Source organism: Anthonomus grandis, chromosome 3 (assembly GCF_022605725.1).
Source record: "Anthonomus grandis grandis chromosome 3, icAntGran1.3, whole genome shotgun sequence".
Lineage (NCBI taxonomy): Eukaryota > Metazoa > Arthropoda > Insecta > Coleoptera > Curculionidae > Anthonomus > Anthonomus grandis.
Window position 1 is genome coordinate 26785975 of NC_065548.1, and position 21717 is coordinate 26807691.

Consider the following 21717-nt stretch of genomic DNA (forward strand, 5'->3'; position numbering starts at 1 on the left):
CAAAAACAGCCCAAAAATTTATTAGAGTACGGCCCCGTAATCTTCAAAATCAGTGGGATAGAGAGAGATACAAAATCACTTGCACAGCCTGAAGTAGGAATTACCGGAACGCAGGTATTTTATCTTTGTTTAATAGACTGGCTAAAAAGAGGTGACAAGTCTGTGAGTGCTGGAAGTGTTTAAAATATTTTGTAAGATGCTTCAATTTTAGTCCGCGGTCAATTTTTTGATATTATTTTCTTGTGATATTATTTTCTTTCTAAAAATTGACATTTTCGAAAGAAAAATAAAAAATACTATAAAACATGGGGTTTTACATATATTTAAAATGATTTCATAGATAAACAATATAAAATTTTGCCATTTAAACATGTATATCATGCGACAATAAATACGACATAGGCGCACGGACTAGTTACTGCGGCATCTGCGACACATCAAAGATTCTAATAGATCTCTGAACTGGACTTTACATACACATTTACGAAGTAGCAAGCTGGATATGCCATCCGGTCCCGCAGAAGTCTTGCTCTGTAAGCCAAGAATCTCGTCAAAAACCTCTACTAAAGATAACTCTACTACAAATTTGACATCGAATTGATCCACAAGCCCTGTCATGTAATATTCAGGTATTTGAAATGCTTTATTAGAATATACGTTTGACAAATATTTTTCAAATAAATTAACAGTATCACCTCCCTCATCACTAGTTTCATCATTAAAAAACATATGTTTAGGAATAATATTTGACTTTTTACCATTGCTTACATGTTTCCATAATAACCTAGGATTTAACAATCGATTATTCTCGGTACGATATATATAAATATAATCGCGGTAACACTGACCGCTCAACACACTGCATGACTGCCGAAGCCCAGAGAAATGATATTACATTGCCCATTCCTACATTTTCTTGAACAGTCTTTATAGAACTAGAGCTTTCATTATCATTATGAACACCAATACTTGACAACCGTCTGTTGTTAACTGTACAACAAGAACTACACTTCCTCTCATGACTCTTCTTCTTTTTAAAAGTCGCATAGATTTTGTCAAATTCGGTTTTAGAAAGATTAGAGCAGCCTTTGTGAAACCAGGAACGACACAAGCTGCTTTCAACGGAAATTGCTCCTGATTTAATTACTTTATCGCAACTGCTACACAGTTCCATGACAAGAAACTCAAAATCACAACGAAAATAAATTAATGAAAGTCCCTACTTTGTGCTACTTCGTTGACTCAATGCACAAACCAGCATTAGACAAACACATCAAAAGTCCATACTTGTTATGGAATCTAATTAAAAACTCATAAATAATGAGTTTTAAAAAGTTTTGAAACTAGTGCTGTTATTAAAAGAAAATATATATGATATTTAAAAAAAAATCATTTTGTTTTTGATGACAGCAGAAAGTAGATCTGACCTTACAGATTATAAAAATACCGTATTACGATGAGATCTAAGTAAAATTTTAGGTATTATAATTATATGTTCATTTAAATATTCAAACATCTTTTAAATTTAATTATAATTTTTAATGACGGCTAAATTACAGCGAATAATTTACATTCTTCAAAAAAGTTTTATCAATTTAAGGAATAACTTTACCTATATTATAAAGGCTGATCCGTTTAATAATAAATAATGAAAACAATAATAAAAGTTTCCATACATATTTATTTTCCCTACTTTTTAGACTAACTGTAAACTCAACTTTAATGAAATTGGTTTCAATATCTTTAATTTTTTTATGATAAAATTAGTTTCAAAGCTAATACTCCATCCTATATCATAAGGATTATTAGAACTTCAGAAACTTCTTATTGTATTTCCGTCCTGGAAGAAAAGCATTGCCGCAAAGCCCCCTTCCCGGAAAAGTTTATCTAAGTACAATTTATAAATTGAAAATGTAAAAATAATCTTAGTATATAGAGAAAACGCTTTTCTACTTAGACATTTCTTTAAGTGCTTTTTAATATACAGTGTGTCCATGGATCGACTCTGAAAGAGGGAAAACTTTTTTAATTATAAGTTTACCAAAAAAGATTGCATATTTTAAAAAAAACTCCTGCTTGTGCTCAACCAAAAATTATTTTATCAGATTCATATGCCGGTCATTTAGAATTTAAAAAAGATATTTTATTAACTAAAAAAAACTGTTTTATTTTTGAATTAATAAAATTTATTTTCTAAATTTATTCATTTTAAACGAGCGACACTATAGGATACCTAATGCACTATTCATTAAGTTTTCATTAGAAATTAAATGCAAATTAAAAAAATATGTTAAATAAATTTAATGGAAATTAAAAAGTCATTCATAAAAACAAAAGGTTATTTCCAGATGTCTTCACCAATGTTCTCGCATCATTGAATCTTTTTAATCAATCTTTTAAAGTCGCTTCAGATCTCTTTTAATGGGATATCTTGAATCGCTTCCTTCATTTTATTTCCTAAGTTATTAGGATTAGTTTCCAAATGAATGCCATATACTTTCTATGTAAGATAGTTCCACAAGTGAAAGTCCTTTATTGTGAGATCCAAAATCATTGGCGGCCAAAGAATCGCATCATATCACCCAATTTAGCGCTGGAGAAACTGTCGACTTAGGCAAATCCTGACAATAACCGTAGAATGCGCAAGATGACCATTTTATTGGGAATATACAGATATGATCATTCTAACTTCACCACAGATGTAAATAGCTCCGCACGTGCGGAACTATTTACATCTCCGCACGTGCAGAGCTATTTACATCTGTGACTTCGCCTATAGGAATTATATATCGCGGTAGGTCTGGCAACGTTGTGACAACATACTCGAAGCAGCGGACCCCGCCGAAGCCCGAAACCGAAATTATCGAAACCTTTCAGTATCAGTATTCTTAAGGCGTTCGAGCGGGAGTGTACTGCTCTGTAGCAAATTATAATAAAAAATGTTGTTTCGTTTCAGTCTTTGCTGCTGCCTGTCCTAACAGCAAAAATTAAACTAAAAACCAACTGCAATAATGTTCTAAACATAAATTAACTAAATATTGGACAGGAAATTAAAAAAATTATTCAAAATATAGCAAAAAATTAAGTTAATTTGATAATATTAAATAAAAATTAAAATTATCTTGTGTCAGGTTCAAAAAGGCCACCCTGTTTAGCAGTGCAGTACATCAGTCGATCATAAAACGACCTTCTCGTGTTCGACTATATTTCAATGGAGATACTATTAAATGCTTGCCTAATTTTAACACAAAGCTCTTCTAAATTAGTAGCCCGTTCATTTTCGTGCATATAAATTTGTTATTTTAGGTATCCCGAAAGAAAAAAATCATTGGGGGCTAAATCGGGGCTTCTGGCGGGCCATTTAATATTACCGTTTCCACTGATTATTCGATCAGGGAAAGACGTTTCGAGAAATTGAGGTATCACCAATGCGTTATGAGCGGGACAACCATCCTGTTGAAACCAAATTTGTTCTAAATTGATATTGAGCCCTCGAATAGCAGAAAGAACTTCATCCCTCCGAGGGTATTGTGGATGTGTTGGTATGCTTATGTGCTTGTTTTCCCTCGAATAACCCACTCTAATAGACGGATTATGTTTACCACAAATAAAGAAAGAGGACTCATCTGAAAACAAAATGTTACTAATAAACATTTCGTCCCGATTTGCCTTTTCCAATACTTCATGGTAAAATTCCATCCGTCTCTCATGGTCCTGTGGGAAAATTTCTTGGGTTTTTTGCAACTTAAAGCACTTGTAATTATTACTTTTTAAAATTCTTTTAACCCTTAAAGGCTTAATACCCGTTTTTTTGGCAATGGTAGTACTATTGCAAGGAAAGTTCATTTCAGCAACAGCACAAACATTAAACTCTCGAAGCTCCATTTCTTCGCCTAGCGGTCTAACAACAGGTGGTTGCTCATTTTCGTAGCATTTCCTGCAATTTTGCAAGCACCCAAAGGTCTCAAACCTATGGATAATTGCAAAAATTGTGCTGCGTACGGGAATGGGTCGATTTTCGAACGCGAATGCAATTCTGCCTGATATTTCATCGACAGAACTGCCGGCATAATACCACTTAATAATTTGCTTTTTTTTCTCAAGAGAACACATTTTAACTAGAAAATAGCGAACGGTTTTAAATTTAATCTTTGCTGATTAAGCAGGAAGCTAGGAATAAAAATAACGTTAAACGTTTAAAATGCAATCTCATATTGACGGTGCAGTGTGGTGGGGATAAAAATTGTCTCGTTTTTCGATGAACAAGCGGAGAACCGTGCGGCAGAAATATCAGTGTTGCCAAACGTATTAATTTGGAAACGGCATGTATTGTGCCCTCTATCTGTCTCATGCGGACTCCATATGTCCCCTCTCGCTTACGCTCATAGACTATTTCCTATAGGCGAGGTTTGAATGATTATATCTGTTATACTTCGTCTGTTAATGAATGACAAATTATGGAAATTATCAGATAAAAATTACTTAGCATTCGAATAGTAAATTCACTTAGCGATAAAAATAACTATGCTGATTCCTATATGTCCGTCAAAGAAGTAGGCTCCAATTAATTCATTGTACATAATTTCACGCCAATCATCTGCATCCATCGAGTACTGTCTGCTGCAAAGAATTCGAAAATAAGGATTTCCGGATTAGGATAAGGATTTAAGGATATCAGTAGTGCTAGAAAAGTGATATATTTTTCGACTCAGTCTAAACTACGTTAAACTTAGTCAAGTGACACTAACCTGACTCCAAAATTAATTTAAAATTAAGTTTGGCATTACTACTTTTTACCTGGCGGTACCTCTGGCACTGGGTGCCGCCTGAAGTCATTTGGTTGGGTGACTTGAAGGAAGAGGCCAATGTACTGTTATCAGCAAAGCTTGATTTGATTATTAGAATTCTTATCCAGAAAGTCGGTGATATACTATACCAGCAATAGAATAGGGACAAAATGCATCTCTGAGGTATATCAGCGGTTATTTGAAATCAGGGGAATATGTGTCCACTAATGACAACCTGAATGATTTCTAGAAGCCTAGGTCCAAACATGTGTAACGCAGGCCAACATATCGCCAGTAGACCTAGGTGTTCGAAAACCATACTGACGATCGCTAATGATATTGGTACTCCAGGTATTTTAACTCCAGGTGGTTACAAAGTTTGTCTATTACCTTCGCGATTGCCGGTAATAAAGCAATCAAACAGTTTTTGATGGCCATGTTTTTTTTCCTTTTAATGCAATTGGCGGCCGGTGGCCTTGTTTGTGTTTAAACCAAAGTTGATGGTATTTTGCCTTGTGGGTCTACGATAGAGTTTGCTGCGAATATCTGATACAGTAAGTCTGCCTTTTCCATTGCGGTAATTGTAATCGAACGATCTTTTTTAGTCAAGGGTGAAATTTTCTACAGAAATATTAACCAACTAGTTTTATTTCAAGCCAGAATGATTTTGATCTATTTAGACGATTTAAAAACTTGTTCTTCGCTTTTTTATGAGATTTTACTTTATATGTATCGCTCCTCGGCTTGCACGCATTTCGAAAGGCAATAAAGCTTACATGATTTGTCGGACTTTGATCTTGGCGCCAATTGCTATAAGTAGCATTTTTGTTGTTAGTAGTCTTGGTGCAATTTAACTTATCAAACTACGGTAAGCTGCCTGAAGAGCTTTACATATCCGGATTATAAGCCTCCATACCTGCTTAAAACATCTCTAAAATCTTGCTCGCACAGACATCATTCCAAGCAAACAAAGAATGGAGGAATCAAAGATGCCTCCAGTTGATGGATCCAGAATTTTCATTTCTAGTTCACATGTTGCGGTTAGTAATTTCCGATCTGATCTTCCTAGTGGTCGATCTACGATAATGTTTTACGAGTCAGAATTGTCGCAAGAAACAGATTTAGGAGGCTCTCAACGTCTCTCAGTGATTTTGGGCGGCTCCCGTATAAACGGCCCTGGGCCGTGACTAATCGCTTCTCTGCTTGGCGCCTCTCATTATAATGCATGTTCGAATACGTCAATCAATTCACATTGTGGACGTTGAAATATCCCGCAATAACAATTTTTATACTTGGATATGTTTGCTTGCAGATTGTCGACTTTATCTGCTTTAAGATCGGTGAAAAGCCTTCTGTAGTATATATCTCTGGGTGATTTGCAGAGGAAGCAGAAATACTACCTAAAAATACTAGAATCTTTCAGTAATTATTTTTTTGAATCAAATAAGATCGAGCCTAGGGGGTTTTCGAACTTTTCCTGCTGGCAAATGTCCAATGTCGCTTCTATTAAAGAAAGCGCGGCGAGTCCGTAGTTTTACCTAAATCGTGTGTGGAGGTCGTATTCAGGACAGAACATATACACCTTGGTTATTTCCGAGTTTACTTTCATCTCTGCTAGAGCTAAAATGTGAGGTCTGTTTATTTGCAGATGTTGGTGCATGGTATTTATGTTCGTGTTTAGGTTTCGTTATCATTATTTTCTATTATTGTTCTGGTTTAATGTTGTTTTATTAGAGAGTTTTAGTATTGCATAAAAACGGCGCTACGTATGAAAAAAAGCTGCGTCAGGTTTTTTGTCACAAATTGAAAGAGGAATTCAAAAATTATTTTTAATTTGAAATCACTCAGTGGCTATAAAAAATCGTATGCAAGCCAATGGTGAACATAAAATTCTTAATAGCATGTCAAAAAATGCGCGACAACAATCTTAAAACCCTCCAAATTTCATTTCACTTGCATATCTCGACCGGTTTCAGAGCAACAAACAAATCGTCAATTTTTAAGAAAAGCTTTAACGTATCTCGGAAAACTAAGTATTTGGGGCCATATGTTTATATAGCAAATTGTCATTATTTTTCCATGCAGAATCACCTTCTGAAGTTTTTCGCACTTATTTACTAACACCCTGTATAGTACACACGGCCTACCAAGCTAATTTTCGTTACTAGCATATCGCGGCAATGTTGGTAATACTGCAAACGGCTTTAAAAAACGTCAATGTACAGTACAGAAAATTACGAATAAAAGACAACGATAATAATTTTGGAGGTTAGAAGGCAAAAAAGCACGAATTTCTATTGCAATTTTCAAAACCCAGGTAATTTTATTAAAAAGTTCTGCTGATCCTCAATATTTTTTTTTATATTTATTTTTTTTGTTCTTATCTTTTTTTTCTTTTGTTCTTATTTTTCTTTTTTTTCTTTTCTTTTTTTTTTCTTTTTTGAGTTCTTATTGTACTTCGATAATTTTAAAATAAAACTTTGTTATGGGTAAAGATAGAGATGACGGAAGAATTAATTACTTTCCGAAATATCGATAGACTTGATTTTCTGGAACCAACTCTCAGATATTTTTAGATTATTTTAAAGAACTTTTATAATCAGATTTTATTTGTTTTAGTGATTTTAACATAAATGTGTTGAATAATGTTGCTTCTAATATTATTCAGTTAAATAAAATGTTAAAGAACCAACGAAAATATTTCATTTACCTCCTAGATTAATTGATTTGTTGCCATGCTAAGATTGTACAAGATGGTGGCTCTAGAGATGATAATATTTCAGAATCATATCAATTCCTTTATATCCATCTAAATCTGGTTAATGCCAAAATGCCTATTACCTCCTATTTGTTTAAGTCTCACTTTAAAAGTGAACTTGAAATCCGGTTTAACTTATTGACAATATTTAGCATTTTTAATATACATGCCACACTAAGAATAAATATTTATAAAAAAAGGCATATAATCCCTGGATAACGTAAAATTTGATAAAAAAATCTTTGTAAACAATAAGCGCTATTAGAGCCGAAAAAAAAGGATATCTTAATAACAAATTCCAGAATTGTAAATTTTTGGAAGAAAAACTCTGTTTATAAATCTAATATTATTCCCTCTAGTCAGGGTTTAAGCCCGATATGACTTACATACCATCAGACTATGTCAAGGTTTAGATCAAATCACAGCTATTGTACGGGATTGGCTTTTGTAACTGATGATGTTTTATCAGCATTTGATCCTAATAAACTAAGATTATTGGTAATGCTTGACTATAGTCTTTTGTTGGTTTAGCAATGAAGAAAATGATACGTTGATTGCTAATTATTTTAAAAAAAGGTACCAGGCTGTTTTCTATAATAGGGTAGATGTCGGTTTCTTGGGGATTTCTTCTGGCGTACCGCAAGGCCAATTCCTATTTTAATTTATACATCACAAAAATATGTATATCATCGAAGGAACACTATTATTCTCATAATACTGCAAATAACTACATTCATTTGGAACCAGGTGAAAGTTGCCAAGCAGTGGCTACAATTAATTATAAACTTGCTAACGTTTATGAGTTTTCCAAAAATCATTCCAAGGCCAATATTTGGATTGTACGAACTTAATTTATATCAATAATGAGCCTATAAAGTACGTGGAGCACTACAAGAGTGACTCACACAGCATGTAAATTCATGTATTAAAAAAATTAAGCCTTAAAAGTATTTATTACTAAGTTTTAAACAGAAAACTAAAAAATCTGCTGTATGATTCGCTGGTCTTATCACCGCCTATTTATTGCGACGCAGCCTATGGTCCATGCTTAAGAAGTATTGAAGGGAATAGAATTCAGAAATTTTAAAATGTTTGGCTTGGGTACGGTACAGTATAAAAAAATGCAACCCCATAAAACATATTATCAGATATATAAGTATCGATATCTATACTGTAACTATCGACAGTGCATCGATTTGTTTGCTTTCTAATGTGTTTTTTTTGACACTTTCTTCATTCTTGTGCAATCATATATGGCGTCAGATTTTTTTAATAGTTAATATACTCTTTATAATTCATAGATCTTATATAGTATTTATTTAAAAGCATAAAAAATATTTATTGTATTGATATTTAGATTAGATATAAGAGCAAGCATCTAGATATCTGAATCTTTATGCACTTAATCGCACCTTTAAACTATTAGTTTTGGTTAAGTAAGTTACACAGTTAACTCTAAATAAAAAGAGCTTTATTATTGTCATATAATATTATTCCAATCAAAGATAACCTCTCTTCTATGATACTTACTCCAACAGGTAGAACAACCAGATCAATATCAGCAGCAAACAATCAACAACCGAAGAAGCGCACAGCACAAAAAATTTAAAAAAATCGTTTTTTTTTCTGTATTCATAGGGCTTCATAATTATCTTTCATTTTCTATGATCAAACAAATGGTACTTTATTTTCTATATGTTTGTAGGTCTAAGTTTATGTTTATTTTATTTTGAGGTTAAATGATAAATAGTGATAGTTCTGGAAAGTTGTATTGTATTGTATACCAGTGTACATATTGTTTTAATATGAATATTTTGAGCGTAAAAAAAATTAACAGTAAAATTTTGGAACAAACATCTAAGTTCTGGGAAGCTATACTGTTAAACAATGAGTTTTCCTATATCACAATAGTATAAGGAGTCTTCCCTGTCATTTTGCGACCTAAAAATGGTTTTTGCAGTGATTGTTTTTCACAGAAATTTTTATAATTCATAATTTGAATCTTTATTATATTGTCGAATATGATATACAGGGTGTCTTACAACGAATAGACGCGATCAATATTTCGGAAACTAATTATTCAAAAATTTTGAAAATTTGGCAACATGGCACAGTCGATGGGTGCCATACAACTAAAATATTTTTACATTTTTGGCTTCGACATGAAATTTTAGGTATATTTTATGTATAATGTCCTATACCTAAGTGTAACCGTTTTTGATATATTTTTAATTTCATGTGGAAACCTATGTTAAGCCCTAACATAATAACCTCTAATACTGTTGCTTGTAGCGGTTGCTATGACAACCTTCATGGTCAACTAATCAACAATCCTTGAGCCGTGTACAACTATACGGCTTTTTTTAATATTAAGCCAAATTTAAACTGTCAATATTTCGGAAACTATCATTTTTTGGATTAGATAACCTTATATAAAGTTAACCTTATTTTTAATAATCTTTAGGAAAAAATTATAAAAAAAAGGGTTTCCATTAAAAAAAATTGACTTTTCATGATTTTTTCATTTTAATTTTTAATGCTAGTCTTTTAAAGTGGTCCTTCCCTTAAAATAAAACCGAAACTAACCAATAAATAAAGGCTACTAAAAGGGAGTAATCGGTAATTATGTTAGGGCTTATAAACATAGTTTTTCACATAAAATTAAAAATATGTCAAAAACGGCTACACTTAGGTATAGGACATTATACACAAAATATACCTAGAATTTCACGTGGAAGCCAAAAATGTAAAAATATACAGGGTGTTCTATTTAAAATAACGAAGTTGACACCTACTGTAATATCCAGGAATGGTAATTAAAACACGAGATGAACAGTAACCGTTTATTGTTGCTCTTCCCCAAAAATAACTGAACTGCATTGCATTTTATCGAATTTTTGCCCAACTCGTACATTTAAATACCTATGCGAGGTTGCCATATTTACCATGCGTAAATCCTATTATTCAATACATTACACCACCCCCTTCTAAAAGTCTTTATATCAACTAAATATAATTACCTAATTTAGTATGAGTTTAAAACCCAAAATTATTTCTCTACTTATACACTAAAATTATTAACAATAAAAACTAATATCCAAGCCTATCTGGGACCTTGCGAGTACGCTGTGGTCGCCCTTCTGAAATATTGATATTGTTATCTAAGCTCTCGTGGACGTCACTAAAATCATTTTCATCATCACTAATATCCGATTCGATCACTATAGTTTCTTTTACCGAAGTTTCATTATCACTTTCACCCCTTAAGTTATACTCCTCATCATCCTGTGTTATTTTCAAACTAATTTGGTTAACATGACGTTTCCAAGAAATATTACTATTTAAAGGTTGCACTATGTAAGTATTTCTACCTAAAATTTTAACAATTTTTGCTTTACACCAATTTGGCTTAACCCCTCTGTAATCCTTAACATAGACTAAATCGTCTTTCACAAACTGGACTTGCCTTTTCCCCCTTTGTTTAGCTTTTGAGCTTTTAATAAATTATTTTCAATAATTTCCTTTCCATCAAAACTATTTTTATAATTTAATTTTGATGGCTTTATAAAATCTAATCGATTCCTTAAGGACCTACCTAAAAATACCTTAGCTGGACTCTCCCCACTGGAACAGTGCACTGAATTCCTATACGTTAGTAAATACCTACATAAACAATCATTAATATCCTTAAGATCTTTTACTTTTAATAAAAAATGTTTAACAGTTTTAACCGTATTCTCAGCAGCACCGTTAAAGTGAGGAGAAAAAGGCGGCGATGTAATATGTTCTATGCCATTAACTTTACAAAAGTGTTCAAATTCACTTGACACTAGAGATGGCCCATTGTCTGAAACTAATTGCTTGGGTAAGCCGAATCTGGCAAAAACCTTTCTAAGGATTTTAATTGTAGCTAACGAGGTTATAGAAGACATTTGAAAAACTTCAATCCACTTTGAAAAGGCATCCAATAATATTAAAAAAAATGAATTTTTTTTTGGTTCAAAAAAATCAATAAGAATGCGGACCCAATTTCCTTCCAGAATAGGCCAGCATAATAAGGGGCTCTTTGGAGGATTTGGACTTACACTTTGGCACTGTTGACAATTCTTACAGATTTGCTCAATATCCGAGTTTAGTGTCGGCCACCAAAAATATGCCCTAGCCATACTTTTCATTTTGACTATACCTAAATGGGTATTGAGAAGCTCAGAAAGAAAATAATTTTGTAAACTTTTTGGAATAACCACCCGGTCTCCCCATAACAAAATATTTTCGGCTATGTTTAACTCATATCTTTTGTAAAAATAAGTTTTAATTTCATTATCATTGTCAACCGGCCATGTGTCAAATAAAACGTATTCATAAATTTTTGCCAAGACCAAGTCTTTTTTTAATTCTTCCGCAATTAAATTTATATCATCAGGAATTTCAGACTCTTTTACAATTAAATTTAAACTAAATTCCGAGTATTCTACTTCTTGATCACTCATTTTTATAGGAAGGCGACTTAAAAAATCTGCTATATTTTCTTTCGTATTTACATATTTAATATTAAAATTAAACCCATTTAAAAAATGTGCAAACCTCTGCAACCGATTAGCTCCTAATACGGGAATGCCCTTCTTTGGCCCGAAAATTGCTAAAAGAGCCTAATTATCCGTAATTAAATTAAACTTCTTGGAATATTCGTACTGAGAAAATCTTTTAATTCCCCACACAATAGCTGTTGCTTCTTTATCCAAGGCTGAATATCCTTGTTCAGACTTGGACAATGTTCGCGATGCATAACAAATCGGTCTTTCAACCCCACTCTTAAAAACATGTGATAGTACTGCCCCCAAGCCATAATTAGAACTATCTACTGTTAAAGTTAATTCTAATTTCGGGTCAAAATGCACTAATACATTATCAGACATTAAAGCTGATTTAATCTTTAAAAAAGATTGCTTACATTCCTCGGTCCAATACCACATAGCCTTTTTAGTTTCCTGAATTGCTTGCAATTTTTTTTTGCATTTGTGTAAGCCCTCCTTATCAATCACAAACCCCAGATACGAAATGGAATCCGAAAAAAATACACATTTATCTTTATTTACAGTCAACCCCACTGATTTTAATACATCCAAGACAGCTTTTAAATTTTTGATATGTGCATTTTTATCAACCCCTGTAACTAAAATATCATCTAAAAATACTGCGACGTGTGACATTTTGTCAAACATCTGTTCCATAATACGCTGAAATTGTGCCGGGCCACAAGACACACCAAAAGGTAAACGGTTAAAATGAAATAAACCCTTATGTGTACTAATAACGGTATATGGTTTTGCGGACTCATGTAATAGAATTTGTTGATACGCTTGACTCAAATCGATTTTAGAAAAATGGATACCTCCCTGCAATTTATAAAACAAATCATCTAATCTGGGAATTGGATATTTATCTGCAACTAAAAATGGATTTATTGTTATTTTATAATCACAACAAATTCTTACATTTCCATCTTTTTTTAATATAGGCACAATTGGCGTGCCCCACTCTGAAAATTCGACGGGTGAAATAATGTTCGTTTTGCATAATCGCTCCAGTTCCCTGTCAACCTTTTCTTTTAGCGCAAAAGGAAGGGGTCTCGGTTTACAAAATTTGGGAACTGCCTCCGGAACAATATTAAATTTCAGTTCTAACTTGTTAAAAGTACCTAATTGGTCGGAAAAAACGCCTGCATATTCATTTTTTATTTCAATTGCAAAATCCACATCAATTGTTTTAACATCTTTAATTTCCTCAAACCCCATACTAAATGACCTTATAAAATTCCGGCCCAATAAGGCGGGACCGTCTGTAGCTAAGACAAAAAATTCAATAATCCTACTTTTATTCTTAAAGGTTCCCTTCAATTGCAGTTTCCCTAACGGTTTAATTCTATGCCCGGAAAAATTTACCAAAACAACATTAGTTTCACACAATTCCATCTCAAAAAAATATTTTTTATACAAAATTTGTGGCATAACTGATACAGCGGTGCCTGAGTCCAATTCAAATTTAATTTTAATTCCTTCAACAACTATTTCTACAAAAATTGGTACATCAGTTTCAGTACACAATGTATAAACAGGATATAATTCCGAGTCGCTATTATTCTCAGCCACATCCAGAACATTTACAAATTTATTATTATTACACATTGCCCTTAAATGTCCTTGCCGGTGACAGAAATTACAAACATATTCTTTAAATGGACACTGATTTGCCGTATGATTTATTTTTCCACATCGAAAACACTTACCTCTGACTCCGTTATTGCACCTGTTATTGTTGTTTCTCCCACCTGCCAATCTTTCGTCAGCCCACACTGGCCCCTCTCCGGACCAAGAACTATGCCTAGCGCCTCCAACGCGTTCTACGTTTCGGACAGGTACTGCTGCTCGGTTGCCACTGTTTCCGCGAAATCCTGCTGGCCTTGCCTGATTTTATGTATCTCTGCTGATGGCTCTGGTTCTCTTTTGATTACCAAAGGTAGGGAAGCGGCTTCTTTTATGCCAGACTCTGTTGCTTCCTGTATGCCGGCAGTATCTACGGCTTTGCTCAAATCAACTGTAGCTTTAAGTGTGTAGAGATTGTTTTTTACCTTGCCTTCATTGTAGTGATTAATGAAAATGTCCGTCAGCTTAGTCTCTTAAGCAGTGCCAAATTGACATTTACTGGATAATCCTTTTAGGCGAGTTGACCACTGTTGTGCCGTTTCGTCCTGATCTTTATAGGTAGCATAAAATTTACCCCTCTCTACCCACACTACATTTTTCTCCTCAAAATACTTTGATAAGTAATCTGTGAGAGTCGTAAAACTCGCAGCTTCCGGTTTATCCGGTACACAAAGATTTTGCAATAACAAGTAAGCCTCTTCAGAGAGACTACAAAGCAATACAGCTCTTTTCATGGCATCATCAGTAATCTGCTTTGCTATGAAGTACTGAGTAAGTCTGCTATAAAACACATTCCAGTCACTTGCCTTCGGATTAAACACTAAATTTATACCCATGTCTCCGACACCCGCCATGTCGTCAGTCACAGTCGGTATACAATTGCACTAACTCACTACTATTTAAACTTATACTATTTTAAATACTTGTTCTGTTCACCCACTATAAGTGCTCTCCTCTTCCTCAATTTACTAACGTGAGTATCGATCGTCGCCAGTGTAATATCCAGGAATGGTAATTAAAACACGAGAAGAACAGTAACCGTTTATTGTTGCTCTTCCCCAAAAATAACTGAACTGCATTGCATTTTATCGAATTTTTGCCCAACTCGTACATTTAAATACCTATGCGAGGTTGCCATATTTACCATGCGTAAATCCTATTATTCAATACATTACACCTACTTCCGGTATAACCGGAAACGTCATAACTGTCAAAATATTTTAGTTGTGTGGCCCCCATCAACTGTGCCATGTTGCCAAATTTTCATAATTTTTAAAAAATTAGTTTCTGAGATATCGATCGCGTCTATTCGTCGTGAGACACCCTGTATATATTAAACAGAATTTAAAGGACAAAAATCACAACTCATAGTATCAACTTTGGGGAAACTAAATTAATTAATCTAGAAGTGACACTTAATCAAAGAAAGATTAATATTTACATCGTGCATAGAAATATTTAACACAAATCCAGAACTATTTCTTTCTAATTATTCAAATTTAAGCAAATTGGATTCTGCATGTGGACTGCAGACATAAATATTGACACCTTAGCAACTAATAAACACAGATATGAGTATATTAACGTTTTGAGTGAGTATGAATTTATTTCAGCCGTAAAGTTACAGGTGCCAATAGTGCATCACATAGTTGTTTGAGCAAAGTCGACATTGAATAAGTTAGAATCATTTATTATAAAATTATTTATTATGAAAAATAAATGCTCACTGCCCTATAATTCTTAATATTCATCATGTGTCTGATTCATCATAATTTGAAAAGGTTAAATCGCTATATAATAATGAAAATATTTAAACAAAAACAAATTAAGTAACTTACTTTCAAATAAGACCTGGTACAAAGTTTTAACTCAAACCGACCTTGAACTTGAGCGACAACTAACTTTATTTCATACCTTATCAATCTATCTAACAATACGGTATTAGAGGGATATCTTTAAAGTTTGTTGAAAGTTATTTATCTGAAAGACTACAAAGTGTGAAAATTGGTGATGTTTTTAGTACAGAATCATCTGTAAATATGGGAGTTCCTCAGGGAACTGTTTTAAGACTGATTTCGTTTAATTTATATATAAATATAATTTTTCACATCCATTCTCAGGAGATATCATTTATTTTGCTGATGATTCAGTGGTTATCTATAACGACAAGTCTTGAGAGGTTTTAAAACTTAAAGTTGAAAATAAGTTCTAGTTTATTTAAATGGTTTATTAATAAAAAACATACTGTTAACTGTGACAAAACTTTTTTTATGTCATTCGGATGTTGTCCTAACTCATTACTACAATTTAATGAATTAACCATCGCCTGGCAAGACAAATATACAGCGCATTCGTAAAGTAGCAGATAAATTTAATAAAAATGAAATTTTTTTTGAAAAAAATGCTCCAACCCATCAATTTTAATAATCGGTTTAAGGTTTTAATACGTGGCAACATACAGTGTGACTCAAAAAAAGATATAACGTCATCAATATGTTTTTTAAATGGCACCCACCATTTCTTAATGCAGAATCAGAAAAAACGCATTTTTTTACAAAGGATATGGTACAAACGAATAGTGGTTACATAAGCAATTTTGAACACAAAATTATGATGAAATGTAAAATTAAAGAAATACCTCTCTAAATTAAATGTTCGAATTGAGCACCCTTAACAACCTGAAAATAACCAAGGCGATTTAAAAAATCTTTTTGAACGTTGTCAATGACATCTGGAGTCATATTTCTTCTAAAGTCGCTGGTTTAGTGATATACACTTTACTTTTTAAGTATCCCCATAAAAAGTAATCGAGGGAAGTTATCAGAGCGGGTATTAGATCATTTTTAAGAAAGTGCAGCACCAGTGCGAGTATCATCAAAAAAGTAAGGTCCTAGAACTCTTCCTTCCATTAAACCGCACCAAACTTTGACTTTTTGAGAGTGTTGTGTATGACATTCTATGAAACAATAAAAGTTTTCGGTCGCCCAGTATCGACAAATCTATCTGTTCACATGGCTGTTTAGAGTAAACGTTGCTTCATCAGAAAATATTATCCGTTTCACAAAATTATTGTTATCATTACATAATTGCTGCATTTACTCACAAGATTTATTTTGGCGATCAAAATCATCTTCCAATAGCTCTCGAAGTAAGAATATTTTATAAGGGTGGAACTTTGCTTTTTCCACTACTTTATGCATAGTAGATCGCGATAAATCAACATTAGAAGCTGTGCCTGTGATTGTGGCTACGGTCCGTTAAGAGAAAGCTTAACGTTCTCTTAACTCTCTCATCTTCTTCAGTTATTAAACCTCGAATTCATAAAACTTTGCTTTAACTCTGGTTATTATGCTTGTTATTAGGCTAATATGCGACCGAGCAGAATGAGTTACATTAAACAACTAAACTACCTCTTTTTTGAGTACGCGACATATCTCCTAAACCAATCATGCACAAGATTTCGATTTTTTTCATGTCCAGTTAACTTTCTCATATAATAACAGTAGGTAACAAAGTGTAGTTACTAATGAAATGCATGATGACACTGCAAATGTAAAAAATACTTTAAATAGTTGCACCAAAATGCATTAATTTTTTGATTCTGACAACAACAATAACTAAAAAACCAAAATACAAACATTTAATTTAGATAGGTATTTCTTTAATTTTACATTTTGTCATAATTTTTCGTTCAAAATTACTTATGTAACCACTATTCATTTGTACCAAATTCTTTGTAAAAAAATGCGTTATTTCTGATTCGGCAACAAAAAACGGTGGTTTTCATTTAAAAAACATAATGATGAAATCATATCTTCTTTTAGAGTCACCCTATATTTTTAAATTCCATATTTTTTTTTAAACGGTCCATTTCATTTTTATTGAATTTATTCCCTACCGTACGGATGCACTGTATATGAATTCAATGATCATGTAAAATCAAATATTTAGACATAATACTCGATCCACATCTGAAATAAGATAATCATATTCAGTATGTAATAAACAAATTATGATCATGCGATAGCAAATTTAAATAATTATAAAAGTATTTTGATGTTTCTGTTTTTATTATTTCCTTTATTGATTTTATTATTTCTCCTTGTCCTGCTTTATTAATTTTACTTTATTTATTTTATTAGTACTTAATTTTTTAGATTATGCTAATTCTTCTACGAACAAGGGTAACCTTTTGTGGATATTTACCTTGCCTTCTTATTTTATGTAACTTTTGTTTTTATACTTGAATAAACTTATTATTATTATTATTATTATTAGTAATAATATAATTGGGGGGGTATTAATTAATGGGCTAGTATTAAATTTCATTATTGTAAATTTCCTAAAATATTATAAATACTACTTCTATGCCGACAATACTCTAATTTATTTCTTATTTACACCTAGTTTACCTGCAATGTCCGTATAGTAATATGATGTTTGAGTATTATTGGAATCATCGAAGAATCCTTTACCAAAATTTAATCTTAGCAAATGTGCAGCCCTTCTGTTCTGCAATGAAATTTATAAGACCCAATTACAGAACTCGATAATACTTAAAGTGGATAATAATACAATAGAATTTAAGGGCTTCGTTAAAAATATAAGCCTAATAATAGATTTTAATTTATTAAAATTTAACGACCATGCATAATTTGGAAAGGGCATATACGATAATAAAACTGAGTTAATTACATGAGAATTATATATCCCAAGAAACTAAGACTATGCTCTATTTATTGTCCTTAAGATCTTTAACACAATATTAGATATCGCATTAATGATCATAAATAAAAATTAATTCTTTTTCCTATACCACCTTAGAAAACCAAAATGTTTAAGAATTGCCTATCAAATTGCCTGCGTAATTAATAAATACAAAAAAATTTGCATATCTCAGCATTTTTAACTTAATTATTAATTAGAGAGAGGCCATGTTTTTCTAAAAGATTTTTCCTATAATAAATAATTATTGAGAAAAAAATATATTAATTTAGTTGATTGATCAAATGAATTATTATAGCTATTTTGATAATATTTAAAAATAAAATCGTTATGAAAAAAAAAATTCTTTATTATTCATAAACTAAAATAAACTTAACTTTATAATAATACTCTAGGAATTTGAAAATTATCAACTAGCTAAAGTACAAAAAAAACTCTATTACTCCACTACTAAAGTTCAGTGATACCATTCTTACAGAAACTTAATAAAAAATATTTATCCATTCAAGCTACAAACAATAGTCATGACTGCCAGAAGGGGTAGATTAGTTTAAACACATCAAAAATGTTAAAGCATGTGTATATCAATCTTCAAACTAAAATAAGCTGATTTAAGTAAGCTTAGATTAGTAGAAATTTGCTTTGAAAAAGTTTGGACTCTAGACGGTGCGGCGCTGAAATTGTAAATTTCATGTATCATAGGATTATGTTATAATATTTACAGTAATATTTACATCGCTATCATCTACTCTTATATCTAAATTAAATACGAATAACTAATTTATTTTTATTTTCAGATTAGCTTAAGATAATGAACGAAAAATCATGTATTCAAAATCGACATTTTATTGGATTACTACTTCTAATATGCCCTTCAGTGTTTGCTACCTACCAAGTAGGTGTAGGAAGGGCAGATATGACCGGACCTGCAGCTGAAGTTACCCTGGTAAGATTAATAAGAAAAATATAATATACAGGGTGTTCCGTTGATCATGTTACAAACTTCTAGGGCAGATAGAAAACGTCAAAAGAAAAACAAAAGTTCATATAAACATGGGTCCGGAAAAGCTTCCTCAGGGAGCTAGAGCTCTTTGAAAATAACCTTTAAAAACTGGTTTTTTTGTAATAGCTCCGGAACTACTTTAGCTACCGCAACCAATTTGGGAGGTAAACTATTGTTAGTACGTTTATTCTTTTGAACCTACTAAATAAAAAAAATATTTACCAGGGGCTTCAGAATTGGGCATTAGATTATGATGTTCCTATGCTTTTTACATAAAAAAGGTGCTCTTAGTAAAAGTCGATATGGTAAATATCACCGTTTTTGTGAAAATTGACAAAAAGCAAGTTATGAGATACAAAAATTAATTACTTATTATTATTAATAAACAGTTAAAAAAAATCTGGCATAAATAAAAAATAAATGTTTAAAAAAAGTTAAGGTAGCCACTTTATTAAATTGATACTCAAATTAATTAACTGTCACTTTAATTACCTTGAGGCATAAAATGTTTAAATGATTTTAAGTGTAATAAAAAAACCAACAAATTAACAATTTTAGAAACGTAAACAAATTTTATTAAAGATTGGTATTACAAAAACAAACTTAAAATATTAATTGCTCAAAATGCCGGCCGCCACGATCGATACATTTATTGTATCTACGCACCATATTAAGGTTGACGTGGTTAAAAATATCAGACGTGGTTTGGATTACTTCAGCAGCTGCGAAATATCTGGCCACCAGGTCTTCTTCTGACTCGACTGGAGTTTCATATACGAGACTTTTCATATGCCCCTAAAGAAAAAAATCTAAGGGTGTCAAATCTGGTGAGCGCGCTGGCCAGGTGACTGAGCCTCCGCGGCCAATCCAGCGCCTTCCAAAATTTTCATGTATAAACTCTCGGACAATAAGTGAAAAATGAGCTGGCGCTCCATCGTGTTGTAGCCAAGTTCTGTCGGATATTTAGAGGCAGATCATCTAATAATTCTGGCAGAACATTTCTTAAAAAATATAAATAAATATTTCCCGTTAAAGGAGGAGGCAACATAATTCGACCTCGCGTTCTCCAACAATGTCGGCCCACATATTGACCGAAAATTTATATTGATAGCTCCTAAAATGAATACCATAAGGGTTTTCCTCACTCCACACATGATTATTCTTAGAATTAAAAATGCCTTCTTTTGTAATAAAGCCTCGTCAGTAAAAAGGACATATTTCGGAAATTGAGGTTCTTCTGTACACCGGTCAAGAAACCACTGGCAAAAATTCATGCGGGGCATAAAATCATTGGGTCCTAAATGATTGCATCTTTTGCAGGTGGTAGGGCCGAAGAAGCTGTTCATTAACAACGTTCCATACCCTAACATGATTTACATGCATCGCATCAGCTACTGCTCAAGTACTTACTGATGAGTTATCTTCAAATCGCTGAAGCACTTCTTCCTCAAAATCCGGGATTTGGATGTTCCTTTGCGCGCCATTATCTTGGCGTTTTATTTTAACGGAGCCAGTCTCCCTGAGTCGTTGATTGACCCTTTCAAAAAGTGTGTGAGCTGGGATTCGCCTTTCGGGAAACCGCTCTAGTAGTATAATCGAGAAGCAGCTCTACCATTACATCGAACTTCCCCATAAATTAAAAGCATATCGGCGTATTCAGCAAAAGTGTAATCTTAACCGTTAACATTACTTAACCGTAATAAAAAGGGAATTAATATCATGTAAAAAATACTGACAGTGACAAATTTAAAAAATACTGACAGTGGCAATGAATTAACATTATTATTATTATTAAAATAATTAATTCAGGTGCTGTATCTTAGTTTGGTTTTAGTCAATTTCCACAAAAACGGTGATATTTACCGACTTTTACTAAGAGTACCTTTTTTATGTAAAAAGCATAGGAACATCATAATCTAGTGCTGAAATGGGCAGAAATTAAAGTCTTAAAGAAATGGGCCTAAATTTACAAAATACCCCCCTGATTCTGAAGCCCCTGGAAAATATTTTTTTTATTTAGTACGTTCAAAAGAATAAACGTACTAACAATAATTTACCTCCCAAAATTGGTTGCGGTAGCTAAAGTAGTTAGCTATTAAAAAAAAAACTTGTTTTTAAAGGTTATTTTCAAAGAGCTCTAGCTCCCTGAGGAAGCTTTTCCGGACCCATGTTTATATGAACTTTTGTTTTTCTTTTGACGTTTTCTATCTGCCCTAGAAGTTTGTAACATGATCAACGAAA

General features: G+C 32.5%; 1 protein-coding gene and 1 long non-coding RNA gene across 4 annotated transcripts in view; one reads left to right on the forward strand and one right to left on the reverse strand.

Annotated features, from left to right (window-relative positions):
• The window catches only part of LOC126734605 (uncharacterized), a 159601-nt gene that overhangs the window by 116277 nt on the left and 21607 nt on the right, over positions 1 to 21717 (reverse strand). The gene's annotated exons all lie outside the window — the stretch shown is intronic.
• Positions 1 to 21717, forward strand: part of LOC126734603 (neutral ceramidase) — a 294220-nt gene that overhangs the window by 24186 nt on the left and 248317 nt on the right. For all 3 annotated transcript variants that reach the window (XM_050438295.1, XM_050438294.1, XM_050438296.1), the window contains exon 2: positions 19271 to 19419. In XM_050438295.1, the coding sequence (XP_050294252.1) occupies positions 19285 to 19419 (135 nt within the window). In that variant the 5' untranslated portion in view covers positions 19271 to 19284. The remainder of the gene's footprint in view (positions 1 to 19270; positions 19420 to 21717) is intronic.